The sequence below is a fragment of the Sardina pilchardus genome, chromosome 9 (genome assembly GCF_963854185.1).
Source record: "Sardina pilchardus chromosome 9, fSarPil1.1, whole genome shotgun sequence".
Lineage (NCBI taxonomy): Eukaryota > Metazoa > Chordata > Actinopteri > Clupeiformes > Clupeidae > Sardina > Sardina pilchardus.
This window is the reverse complement of record NC_085002.1, coordinates 5,639,713-5,652,746: the sequence shown is the minus strand read 5'-3', so window position 1 is coordinate 5,652,746 and position 13,034 is coordinate 5,639,713. Positions and strand designations below refer to the sequence as shown.

At 48.2% G+C, this 13,034-nt stretch overlaps 3 protein-coding genes across 6 annotated transcripts in view; 2 read left to right on the top strand and 1 right to left on the bottom strand.

Annotated features, from left to right (window-relative positions):
• The window catches only part of hipk1b (homeodomain interacting protein kinase 1b), a 14,813-nt gene extending 13,722 nt beyond the window's left edge, over positions 1-1,091 (top strand). For all 4 annotated transcript variants that reach the window (XM_062545399.1, XM_062545397.1, XM_062545398.1 and 1 more), the window contains one exon: positions 492-1,091. In XM_062545399.1, coding sequence (XP_062401383.1) covers positions 492-1,043 — 552 coding nt within the window. In that variant the 3' untranslated portion in view covers positions 1,044-1,091. The remainder of the gene's footprint in view (positions 1-491) is intronic.
• Positions 1,092-2,581: 1,490 nt separating this feature from the next.
• Positions 2,582-9,112, bottom strand: LOC134092457 (coiled-coil domain-containing protein 42-like). The gene is made up of 7 exons (XM_062545329.1): positions 9,013-9,112; positions 8,822-8,921; positions 8,194-8,298; positions 7,254-7,454; positions 6,401-6,622; positions 5,389-5,547; positions 2,582-3,127 (listed from the first exon to the last, which is right to left on the bottom strand). Exons 1-7 carry the CDS (start codon positions 9,087-9,089, stop codon positions 3,062-3,064), a joined length of 930 nt encoding a protein of 309 aa, XP_062401313.1. The 5' UTR covers positions 9,090-9,112; the 3' UTR covers positions 2,582-3,061.
• Positions 9,113-9,410: 298 nt separating this feature from the next.
• Positions 9,411-12,940, top strand: b3galt6 (UDP-Gal:betaGal beta 1,3-galactosyltransferase polypeptide 6). Its single transcript, XM_062545394.1, has 2 exons — positions 9,411-9,859; positions 10,689-12,940. Exon 2 carries the CDS (start codon positions 10,697-10,699, stop codon positions 11,762-11,764), a length of 1,068 nt encoding a protein of 355 aa, XP_062401378.1. The 5' UTR covers positions 9,411-9,859; positions 10,689-10,696; the 3' UTR covers positions 11,765-12,940.
• Positions 12,941-13,034: the final 94 nt, after the last annotated feature.

The following is a 13,034-nucleotide window of genomic DNA, read 5'->3' as shown; positions in this document are numbered from 1 at the left end:
AAACAAATGGCTAACGGAAAAGTGTTCCGTTGGCCTAAGTTTGCAGATTTGAATGCACCTCAGGAAGCTGTGTAGCCTAGCTAGCCTAGCTAGACTAAAGGGCCATTCACACCAGGAACGGAAACTATAAAGATAACTCTAACCATACAATGAACGCATCCACACTGACCATCGATAGAGCCTGTCTTTCTTGTATTGATTTGAAGAATTCTGTTTTTTATCACTCTCAAAATCGCTATGAGAGTGATCCTCAACGATATCGTTAATGACGTTATCGTTATAGCTTATGTGTGAATGTTCTCATTCATGTTAACGAGAACATTTATTTTTCTACCGTTATCGTTGTAGTTATTGTTGTTGGTGTGAGCGGCCCTTTACTCCCTCATGTCCTGTGTATGCAGAAGCCAGAGAGTTGGCTGCAGGCCGTCAATAGTGGGCCGTGCAGAGTAGTGGAGTCTGGCTCGTCACTTAAACTTGTCTCTCCCCGACAGCCCACTCTGGTGTCCTCCTCTTCCTCCTCCTCCTCATCGTCCTCCTCGTCTCAGGAGCGCGGTGGCGGCGGCGGCGGCGGCAGTGGAGGCGGCGGCTCTCTTCGTCGGCAGCACACCTACCCGCCGGCGGGCGTCCCCCCCACGTCCTCCTCCTCGTCCTCCTCCTCGTCCTCCTCGTCCCACGTGCACCCGCACTACCGGCTGGCGGAGGCGGTGGTGCCCTTCAGCACGGCGGCGTCCAGCCTCTACACGTACCCGGCGTCGGCCGCGCTGGCGTCCGCCTCGCACGCCATGGAGCAGCTGCTCGTCCACAGCAGCAGCAGCGCCGCCTCGCCCGCCCGTGCCGCCGCCGCCGCCGCCAACGCCGCCGCCCACTACCCCGCCGGCCTCGTCAAGGACCCCGTGGCCGGCGTGGTGCACGGGCTCCCGGCCCAGTACCAGCAGAGCTTCCCTGGGCACGCCTACGTGAGCGGAGCGGGCGCCCGCGTCGACGCCGCCTACGGCGGGTACCAGCTGAGCCCCCGCAGACTGACTCAGTACCCGTACCTATGAGCCTGTACGCTGGAGGAGGGATGTGGTGGTGGTGGGGGGGCATGGGGAGGGAGGGGGCACATGAGACCACACCACACCCCCCCCTCCACACTCTCTCACACACACATAAACCCACCCACCCAATCCCACCCCTAACGCCTCCTTCCACCCAATCACCTCGTTGGCACACCTGTAAGGATTTCAAGGAAACTGCTGCGTTTCTTTTATAAAACAGACCTGGCTCAGCTTTAACTGGTTTTACACATACTATTTAACAATTTTAGAGAAAAAAAATGAAACTTTTTAAGACGTTGGTATTTAGAATTATTATATTTTGCCATTATCAATTTGTATTTTCACTGAATGTTTTTATTTTCTTTTTCTTTTTTTTTAGTTACATTTGCTTTTAAAATATAAGGTATTGTAATAGAACATCCTCATTTAAATGCTGACAAGTGTACTGTTTTACTGAAACTGTTTTATTTTTTAGTGCAATAGAGAAACACTATCCCTGTGTTGTAGGAAACCAGAGAGACTAACTAAGATGGCTCCTGGTTTCTTGTGGCAGTTAAACAGGTTTCACACTAACCCCCCCTCCTCTAGTAGTCGTGGTCTTTCCCCAACTCTCAGTAGTGTCACTGGTGTTTTCTGTGTTTTTGTGTTTTATGTGTCATGTTTTTATTTACCTGCTATATATCTCTCATTTCATGATTTTTCTCTTAAATTATGTTTTCCCTGCTCTGGATGCCTGTGAGTGTTGTCCTCCGAACTTCCGGCGCAATCCCGGTGACTTATCCAGGGGAGGGATGAAACGGACAGAGTTTTGGGAAGAGGTGCTCTGTTCACACTGAGCAGACCGAGACTTATTGTGGCGTAATTACTTGAATCATGTAAACTGCAGGTGAACCGTAGCTGCAAGAGCAATAGAGGGACGTTAGTCTTGGAGCCTGCGTTGACAGATGTTTGGTTGGTTGGTTGGTTTGTTTGGAATGTCTACCATAATGAAATGTTAACATCCTTCCCCATCTTGATTAATTCATGTTTGGAGGGGAAAGGAAGAAGATGAAGAGGTAAAAAAAAAAAGTGTCAGCTGGGTTGGAAAAAGTCTCCCAAAGTGATTTGTGGTCCTTGCGTACGTGTATGAAAATGAAATGCTCTAGTTAGAAATGTTTTTTTTTTCTTCCCCTTTTTGAGTTTCCTTGTGTCTGTCCTATAAAGTACCATAGGAAACCATTTGTCTAATTGTTAACCCAGTTCCTTTCTGTATCTTGTACCCAAAGAACTTCACAGGTGTAGTTAAGAGTCCAGTATTCAGCACCTCCTCACACTCTATCATGGTACCGTCAGGCCATAGCCCTGGGACTACACACACACACACACACACACACACACACACACGGTCTCCATACCACATTCCTTGGTTAACCTCATCATTCGATCCTGTCCCCGCCTGATATTTCAGTAAGAACTGTAGAACAGCGCCATCACATTTGGTCAATAAAAAGAAACATGACTCTACCTGCTTTGTCATTCTTGTGTCCAAACAGACTTCTCACTGCTGCTGTCAAATGGTGTGTTTAATATATTTCTGTGTAGATGAGTGTGACTTCTGGAATATATAGCCCAAAAAGGCAGCTCAGTTTTGAGGTTTGGGTGGTAGGGCTGGGGGTCGGTTGATCTTTGCGTGGTGGATGGGCTTTGGTGTAGGATTGAGGGTGTGGTGGTAGAGGAGGTCTGGTTTAGCATTGTAGATTGGGTTGGAACAACCAGGTAGCATTGGGAGTAGGTGTGGTAGATTTGATTGGATTTAGTGTTGGGAGATGGGGTTGGAACTAACCCCTTAGTGTTGGGAGTAGGGGCGGTTGATGGGGTTGGGGCGTAGCGTTGGGAGTATGGGTGATAGAGGAGGTCTGGTTTAGCGTTGGGAGTAGGGCCGGTAGAGGAGGTCTGGTTTAGTGTTGGGAGTAGGGGTGGTAGATGGGGTTGGGCGTAGCTTTGAGGTGATGGTTGGTGCTCTCCTCCACCCTCCCTCAGCGCTACTATTTGTGGTCCAGCTTGTGGAGCTCGTCCATGATGCCGATCAGATTCAGCAGGAAGGACTGGATCTGGAAACATAAGGCAAACACATACTTTACCGGCTGGTCTAACTAGAACTAGCTTCCATGTCTATGGTACTTGGCAGACGCTTTTGTCCAAAGCAACTTATTGTATGAACACTGCATCCAAGGGAGGATATTGATGGCCTCCGGCTCTGTTACGCAGTCTTATGATTAAAGCGCATCTGTATTTGTTTTCTATAAGCAACCTACAGTTTGGTCCCTCAAGCTTTTTAAACATCCACTTTAGTATACCAATCTAATTGCTGCCTCTCTGAGCTGTGGCAGAATTCTGCAGTGGAATGGAACTGTTTGAAGGATCTACAATTCCTGCATAGTTTTGCATCCGCTCACTCCGTTGTTCATCGGTGACATGTTGCTGAACTGTTGCAGTGATACCCTGTTCTAGGGTCCTACTTTACTCAGGTTCTGCAGTGATGCTCTTAGGTTAAATACATTTGGCTGACGCTATTTAACCAAAGCGTCTTGGTAAACTTTTACATCTTTTTAAAGCAAATCTAACAACAACAACAATTCCAGGAAAATGTTCAAAAGGTAGAGTGCAGTAGGAATAAAGGCATCAATGAGTGCAATTGTCCGGAGGGGGAATGTGGCTGGGAATGACCACCTCCTTCTTGCCCCTGTCAAGACTGCCATGGTCGTGGACACCTCAACAGGCACAATTAGGTGGTTAAATATGTTATAGCGTCCTGCATTACTGCTGCTGTAGTGACAGTCTTAGGTGTTGTATGTTATAGCGTCCTGCATTACTGCTGCTGTAGTGATAGTCTTAGGTGTTGTATGTTATAGCGTCCTGCATTACTGCTGCTGTAGTGATAGTCTTATGTGTTATATATTACAGCGTCCTGCATTACTGAGCTGCTGTAGTGATAGTCTTAGGTGTTGTATGTTATAGCATCCTGCATTACTGCTGCTGTAGTGATAGTCTTAGGTGTTATATATTACAGCGTCCTGCATTACTGCTGCTGTAGTGATAGTCTTAGGTGTTGTATGTTATAGCGTCCTGCATTACTGAGCTGCTGTAGTGATAGTCTTAGGTGTTGTATGTTATAGCGTCCTGCATTACTGCTGCTGTAGTGATAGTCTTAGGTGTTGTATGTTATAGCGTCCTGCATTACTGCTGCTGTAGTGATAGTCTTAGGTGTTGTATGTTATAGCGTCCTGCATTACTGCTGCTGTAGTGATAGTCTTAGGTGTTGTATGTTATTGCGTCCTGCATTACTGAGCTGCTGTAGTGATAGTCTTAGGTGTTGTATGATATAGCGTCCTGCATTACTGCTGCTGTAGTGATAGTCTTAGGTGTTGTATGATATAGCGTCCTGCATTACTGAGCTGCTGTAGTGATAGTCTTAGGTGTTGTATGTTAAACTTTGAGGCAAACTGTGAGGCTGCATACAAAAAGGGGAAAGTTGCTCACTATGTTTTTTCACTGCTTCACTGAATCTGTCATCTCATTTAACCTGGTCTCTTGGTTCAGCAACCTACCCCTGAAAAATAAAAATTCCCTTAACCAAATTGTGAGGTGGGCTAGTAGGCTGATTGGAGAGCCACATCTGAGCCTGGAGTCCCTACACAGCAGGCAGCTACAGAGGCTAGTTGGGTCAATCTTAGATGATAGATCCCACCCACTACACAGCGAATTTCAGCCTCTCCCATCAGGCCGCAGGTACAAAATGCCTGCCTGCAAAACTAAAAGATACAGATGCAGTTTTGTTCCCTCAGCTGTCATAATATTAAATAACATTTAGGCTATTAGATTACACACTCATTTATCTAACTTATTGACTTCACAGCCTTCTTAATGTATTTATATATTTATTACTTATTCTGGCTTAGCTGCGAGAATCTGTTATTCTGTATTTTATCCCCTGAATTAATTATATATTTATTTACATTTTAGAGATTTAACCATGTCTCTAAGTCTGGAGCACTGTTGCCACTGTTATGTCAATGTCTTCCTGTTTTTTGTCAATGTCATTAATGTTTTCTATATGTGTGTAAGCAGCCTACTCTTTTTACCTGCAACCAAATCTACCCTTGGGTACAATAAAAGTTACCTTACCTTACCTTACCTTATAGCGTCCTACCTGACTGAGCTGCTGTAATGATAGTCTTAGGTGTTGTATGTTATAGCGTCCTACCTGACTGAGCTGCTGTAGTGATAGTCTTAGGTGTTGTATGATATAGCATCCTACCTGACTGAGCTGCTGTAATGATAGTCTTAGGTGTTGCATGATACAGCATCCTACCTGACTGAGCTGCTCTCCGGTGTCCTCTGGAGACATGCCCTTGTGCTGTTTGGCTTTGCCACACATGGACACGAAGAGGTTGAGGGTGGCCATCTTGATGGTGCCCAGCAGCAGGGTCTTCTTGGCGGCCGTGTTCTGTATGTGCACCCACCTGGACTCCTGATGGGAAGACAGGACAGGAAGGCATGAGAGAGGAGCCATACACCTGAGCCCCTATGATCACCTGGTCCCAGAGCACACCTGCTCCCTGATCACCTGGTCCCAGAGCACACCTGCTCCCTGATCACCTGGCCTTGAGCATACCTAGTCCTGGAACACACCTGGGCCTCAGATCACCTGGCCTTTAGCACACCTGGCCCCTGAGATCACCTGGCCCTGAGCATACCTAGTCCTGGATCACACCTGGCCCCTGACAACAACTGGCTTTGAGTACACCTGACCTGACACCTGGGGTGCCTCTCAACATCTCTCCTCGATCCTCGGTCCTCCAGGCTCGTTCCCACTGATCTATAACTAACACTGGATAGACTATCCCATTGTTGCCGCCTATCATTCTTTATGTAGATCAGTGAGGACGAGGAACGAGGAAGGAAGGGAGGATGTGTAAAAGACCAAATGAGAGGCAACCCTGGTCCTTGAGGACACCTGACCCTGAGCACACCTGAGCTGGGGAGATCCGGCAGACCTGCCACAAGACTCTCACAAGAACACCATGAGGTTGGGGGAGATTACAACTACTCCAGGGGCCCTGCATTGACATGGGGGCCCTTCTCATATAAACGTAGGTCACATTGGTTTGGTGAGTTATTGTGATTAGCTGTTGCGCCCCCTGCTGGCTGGTATTGGACTCAGGAAAGAACGATAAATCCGCACACCAGAATATGCTCCTTAGTTTATGGTTTATCACCACGTGTAACGTTTTGGATCCAAGCCCTTCATCAGGCATGGTATTGTGTGTGGTGAGTTATTGCGATTAGCTGTTGTGCCCCCTGCTGGCTGGTGTTGGACTCACCCACAGCACGACCTGGCTGGTGACGGCGTCCAGCTCTGTCTGCAGCAGGGCCAGCTGGTTGTTGTAGTTGATGATGCGGTCCTCGCCCTGCTCGATGTACTGCGCCTGCTGGGCCAGGGCCCGGTTGACCGACGCCTCGCCCTCCTTGGAGTGCCGCAGCAGGTCGGCGCGCGTCTGGACCAGCGTGTCGAAGCGGGACATCACCTGCCGAGGCTCGTCAAACTGGACGGCGGCGAGAGAAGACGGAAAAGGACACTGAGTACTGGGAGAGCCAATCCACCTGTGTGTTTGGCGTGGGACTGTGAGAGATGTACCGGAGTCAATGGGAACAGCTCACGTGCTCTAGCTAGACATGCCTGTTCTGAGTGTTGGCTTTAGAATCACTATCTTTGAGGACAACGTAGGCTACTTAAGCCCTCTTGCCATGAACGGCATATCAGAGGAAACTGATTACTTTTGTCTCTCTTTTTTTTCATGTTTGTGATGTGTCTTACAAGGTGTTTGTTTTAATCACATTCTGTATTTCAGTTGAAAATGTCTTCCGGATTTTTACTTCATACAGTGATCTTGCTTTGTGAGATAACCCTCAGTTTCCTTGGTCAAACACACACACAGACAAACACACAGACACACACAGACACACAGACACACAGAGACACAAACACACACACACACACACACACAGCCATATCTGGTCCCACCTGTCATCCCTGTTTCTTGAATTTCCCCTTGGGGATCAATAAAGTATCTATCTATCTATCTATCTATCTATCTATCTATCTATCTATCTATCTATCCATTCCCACCTCTACTCACCTGTGGCCCCTCTGTGCCCTCCCCCTGCATGCATTACCTGCTTGCACAGCCTGACCACTTTGAGCAGATAGTCCGGGTAGATCTCGTTCTTCTTGGCGAGCGTGGCCAGCCGGTCCCTCTCCTGCGTGAGCACCTGCAGGTCCACCTCGAGGGCCCGCAGCTCCGCCCCCTTCTGCTGCGCCAGCTGGCGCTCGTGCTCCGCCTTCTTCATGGCCCGCACGCGCTTCATCTCGTTCTCCTGACGGGACGCCAGCGCCCAATCACAATATCACAATCACAATCAGGCCAGCGCCCAATCACAATATCACAATCACAATCAGGCCAGCGCCCAATCACAATATCACAATCACAATCAGGCCAGCGCCCAATCACAATATCACAATCACAATCAGGCCAGCGCCCAATCACAATCACAATCACAATCACAATCAGACCAGCGCCCAATCACAATCACAATCACAATCACAATCAGACCAGCGTCCAATCACAATCACGATCACACAATGCATGCACTAACATTAAACAAGGATTTATTTTTTTCATTAGGTTATTGCTTGAATTTATATTGTTTATTGTTTATATTGCTATTCTCCCTACTGTAGTCTGACCAACTTTTTGAAATTGCGCACTGTTAATTATTGTAGGCCATTGTTTTTATATAGTATAAGGCTAAGCTCTGGAGGCTCCCCAGACTTCTAAGGATTTCCTACAGCAGGTTTCAATCAAACAAATAAAACACTGAAACCGAGCTGGATCATATTCAAGGAAAAGGGTAGATGTCCTAACCCGCTGCATACAATATAATGTATGCAGTCATCGGCCACTGTTAGCCACACAAACACATGAGCGGGGTTTGCAATCTGACTGTGATTCCTGAGAAATAAACCAACCTTATTGTTCCATCTTGTTTACGATAAGTGCAAGCACACAATGCAGTTAGGATCAATTATTACTGTATATGGGGCACACGAACACACCTTAAGAAACTGATCAAATTTCATTAGATGACCCTTGATCTCGGCCTCCTTGACTCTCAGCTCTTCCCTTCTCAGCTGCTGGTTTCCTGCAGTCATGTTGAAGTCCTACGGACACACAAGGAGCGGATGTGCCAGGTGTACTGTCTCACATCACAGGGTGACTTTCTTGAGGCGCAAGCTGTGAGGTTTTGTCATACCAATAAATATGAATGAGGATAGCATCCTTTTGGGATTAAATGCATACACATTTTAGAGGTTTGTTGATAAATGAAATTGCTCATAACATATTTCAAACAACAGTTGACTCATGCTCTAGGCCTACAAGTTAAACAGATGTTTTACCATGCAATTCATTAAAGGAATTTACATATCCTTGCTGTAAACCATTGAACTTGCTTAACTGTATAACACTGTCATATACTGTTTATACACTACTGTTCTCGTTGCACTTTTCTGCTTTTTTGCACTTGTAATATGCTACTTCTACTCTGCACAATGACAAAAAAAAGTTTAATCTAATCTAATCTAATCGAAATAATTATGCATTATTTGCACAGCTACCAGAACACATCAGGAAAATGGAAATAAAATGAGTAAAATGTAGACTATGACATCAATCGTCTCCCACTTCTTTGACGGCCAGCATGGCCTGATGGACGTCATTTGCCTGTTGTTTCTTCTTCAGCAGGCGGGTGGCAGGAGCCAAGAAATCTTCACTCTGTTTCCTGCTGTATATGGCATAAGGGACATACAACATCATGCTGCCTGATCTCACCATAAACAGCTACCATAAGTAGAGATCTTAAAAACATCACGTACAAAAGCTGACGCTGTAGGTTGTCTTTGAAATGATTGTTAAAATCTGTCGCCAAGTCATTGGCCTTGTTGCCGTCCATGGTTGTAGAACTGTAGAAATGCTTTCAACACCAGAGTGGGAGAATCATTCCAGGGGAAACCAACAAACACCATACCAGGAGAATTCTATTTAACAATGGTATCATAGCAACAACGCCGATACAAAATAAATAATGATTCTACAGCGCGACGTTTCTTTGATAGGCTACAACAAAGCCTGATACAAAGTAATCAATTTATTAAATCTATGAAGGGATGCAGTGCCTGATTACAACAGATTCCACAACCATCGTGTTCATCCACGAGATGGCGCACTATGCAAATAGAAGCGCTTGTAATTCTGCTGAACAGCGTCTGCGTCATCGCTAAGGAGAGAGATGTCTGCTGGCAGGGCACAGGCTGGGAGTGGGTCCAACGTACAAGTCAGCAGCGATGGATCTACATATGTTGGGACTGTCAGGATAATGCAACGTAGATGCAGCCCCTGTTCGCTGCCCTTTGCCTGCCGTTCGTTTTACCCCCAATATTGTGGTGATTGACTGGCCATGGGGGAAGAAACTTGCCAAAGGCTTTAACATGCGCGGCGATATTTATACAATCTGAAGTGTTATCTTATATCTCAGTTGGTTTAGCGAAATCACTAGCTAACTGAACTAGCAAGTTGCTAGTCTTCATTAACTAGCTGTAGCCAGCTTCCGAGCCATCGTAGTTGCATTAGCTTCTTTCTCCATGGATGCACAATGAAACCTCATCACTATATGTAACATCTTCCAACGTTATATGTTTCGTTAATGTTGTTTGTCACTGCCAGGTACAGTGCAAATCTTTGTCCTCACGTTTATTTACATTCGACTGTGTTAGCCTGACTAGTTAGCATGTTAGCTAGTAAGCATTGCTAGATTTGTTTAAGGTAGCTTAATGTTATTCAACATTAATGTGTAACGCTCTTTAATGAACATTTAGTTGATCCGCACTTCTTTGTCTGCCGAGCTTTCTTATGGTCAGATCAGATATGTTCATTTTAGTTAGATTTCATAGGGTTCACGTCAAGTGGTAATACGAAGGCAAAGCTGCTGTGTATTGGCTTTGTCAGATATCCAGATGGACAAATAGCTAATTTCCTACAGTAGCGGAGCTAATCTTCATCTTCTTGCTATACCATTGGGCCACAAGTCTGTGGGTAGATTGAGAGCTCTATGTTAATATATTGTATTGAAAAAAGTAGTTGAAATAGTGAAACATAGTTTGTGCAGTATGACGGCTATGATAGAGACGAAAAAATACACACTTTACCTTGTCATTGTGGCTGTATACATTTTACTCTAATATCCTCATCTCCATAAATTAGTTTCTGGCGTTCAGATTCGTTTTATAGAATGCGAACTCTTGTCCAGTGAAGTCCATTCAGTTCTGGCTATTTTGCCGAATTGAGGGTAAAGTCAGCTTTTTCTCAGTGGCTGGACGATAATGATTTGTCATAGTCTTTGTAGATGGTGTACAGCAAAAGTAAATGGCTTTACATGGTTCATGATAGAAACTGTTGGTCTTCTTGAGTCGGCTGCAACGTGTTCACCTTTTACTTTGCAACACCCATGACTGCCCTCCTGGAGGCATTCTCAACAGACTCTGGTCTCTTTCAGGCAACATCATGAATCTGGTTCGCCTGGTGAGCCGCCACAAGACTGCGCTGGTGATCGGAGTGCTCTGCCTCTTCGCTGTGGTGCTGGTGTTCCTGGCCAAGTGCACCTCCGAGACGCTAAAGCAGACAGACTCCCCTGGCCAGGCCCCTCACGCCGAGGCGCGGCCCATCGCCGCCGCCGCCGCCGACCACGGTGATGCCGCGCCGCCTCGTGCCAAAGAGCTCGCCGCCTTCCTGGTGGTGCTGATCACCACGGGCCCCAAGTACACCGAGCGCCGCAGCATCATCCGCAGCACCTGGCTGGCGCAGCGCGACCCGGACGTGCTGGCGCTGTTCGTGGTGGGCACGGAGGGCCTGGCGCCCGAGGAGCTGCAGAGCCTGGGCACGGAGCACACGCGCCACCGCGACCTCCTCCTGCTGCCCGAGCTGCGCGACTCCTACGACAACCTCACGGCCAAGCTGCTGCACATGTACTCCTGGCTGGACCGCAGCGTGGACTTCCGCTACGTGCTCAAGGCCGACGACGACACCTTCGCCCGGCTGGACCTGCTGAAGGAGGAGCTGAAGGCGCGCGAGGCCGCGGCGGCGGCGGCGGCGGCGGCGGCGGCGGCGACCGGACCCGACCGCCTCTACTGGGGCTTCTTCTCCGGCCGCGGCCGGGTCAAGGCGGCCGGGAAGTGGAAGGAGAGCACCTGGGAGCTGTGCGACTACTACTTGCCGTACGCGCTGGGCGGCGGCTACGTGCTCTCGGCCGACCTGGTGCGCTACGTGCGCCTCAACGCCGCCTACCTGAAGACGTGGCAGAGCGAGGACGTGTCGCTGGGCGCCTGGCTGGCGCCCGTGGACGTCAAGCGGCTCCACGACCCGCGCTTCGACACCGAGTACAAGTCGCGCGGCTGCAGCAACAGGTACCTGGTGACGCACAAGCAGAGCCTGGAGGACATGCTGGAGAAGCAGCAGACGCTGCAGCGCGACGGACGCCTCTGCAAGGAGGAGGTCAAGCTGCGCCTCTCCTACATCTACGACTGGAGCGTGCCGCCCTCGCAGTGCTGCCAGCGCAAGGACGGCATCCCCTGACCGCCGACCTTTGACCTCTCACTCACCCCCTTCTTCACCACTCCCTGGGGTGGACTCTGGGTATCACGTTGCCATGGTTGTTATTTATTTATTTATTGTTGTGTCCGGTTATTGTGTGGGCTTGGCCCCTCAGTTGTTGTGTGGGTGAGTGGATGCTGCTGCCCTTGAATGTGGGTCCTGCTGGGAGATGTTACGGGAGACGTGGGGTAGGCGGGGTCTCTGGGGCTTCAGGAGCTCGGGGTTTGCTGTTATGATTTAATAACATGGAGGACTTTGGACACTCCCTCCACAAACGCGGTCATGTCACTGGACTGGAGCCCTCTCTCTGAGGGGAGTGGAGTGGAGAGTGGTGACTCCAGGTGGTTGTCAGGAGGACGTGGGCCGAATCTCGCGTCTCTAATGTGAAAGGCTGATCCGCTCCGGCTCCTGAAGCACAGTGCATCCCTACCCCCACCCCCACCCCCACCCATCACTACCGAGCTGGAGTGAGTCTGTCGTTGCTGTGGGGGTTTTCAGCTTCTCCGTCCTGGTTCAGAGGGGGCTGGGTTCACCTGCCAGTCCTCCGCGCCTGCTTCAAGTGTGCTGTTGGATGCCTCACGTGTGTGTGTGTGTGCGTATGAATGTTTTGTTTACAAAGACCCCTAATGTTTTAAAGCACACACACCTATCTGTGAAATATAAAAGCACAGGTTGGCCCAGGGGGCTATGGAAGGGCTGAATGGGGGTTGAAAAGATGAATGCTGTTTGAAAATGTGCCCAACCCCACCGCCCCCCCCCACCCCATGCCATTTCACCAGATTCATATCAATCACTGACCTCATTCTTCACCAAAGGGATCTAGACAGATCTAGAAACCCACACGGCATCACCAATGTTCACTACGAGGTTGACTGGTGATCTTGGTCATCCTACCTAGCACATACAAACCAGAGTGGTCTCACAGCAATGAGGAGCGCTGGGATTGGGACGCAGACCTCTGTGCAGATCACACTCTCTGACTTTAAACTGTGCTTGGTGTCCTCCTGTCTGTGGGATGTATGTATTTGAAATGGAATTATGCAACAGCAGCAACAAAAAAAACATACAACTCTGCATAACCAGTGGCCTGATATGTTTGAGTATGATTGTGTCCTTGGATATTTTACAGGTTATTAAAATGTTTTTTTTTAAAGTGTCCATATGTGTTTTCTACTTTATTATGCAGATTATCTCTTTGTTTTGTCAATTATGTGCTTAACACCAGAGTCATGATGGGATATAAAAAGTCATG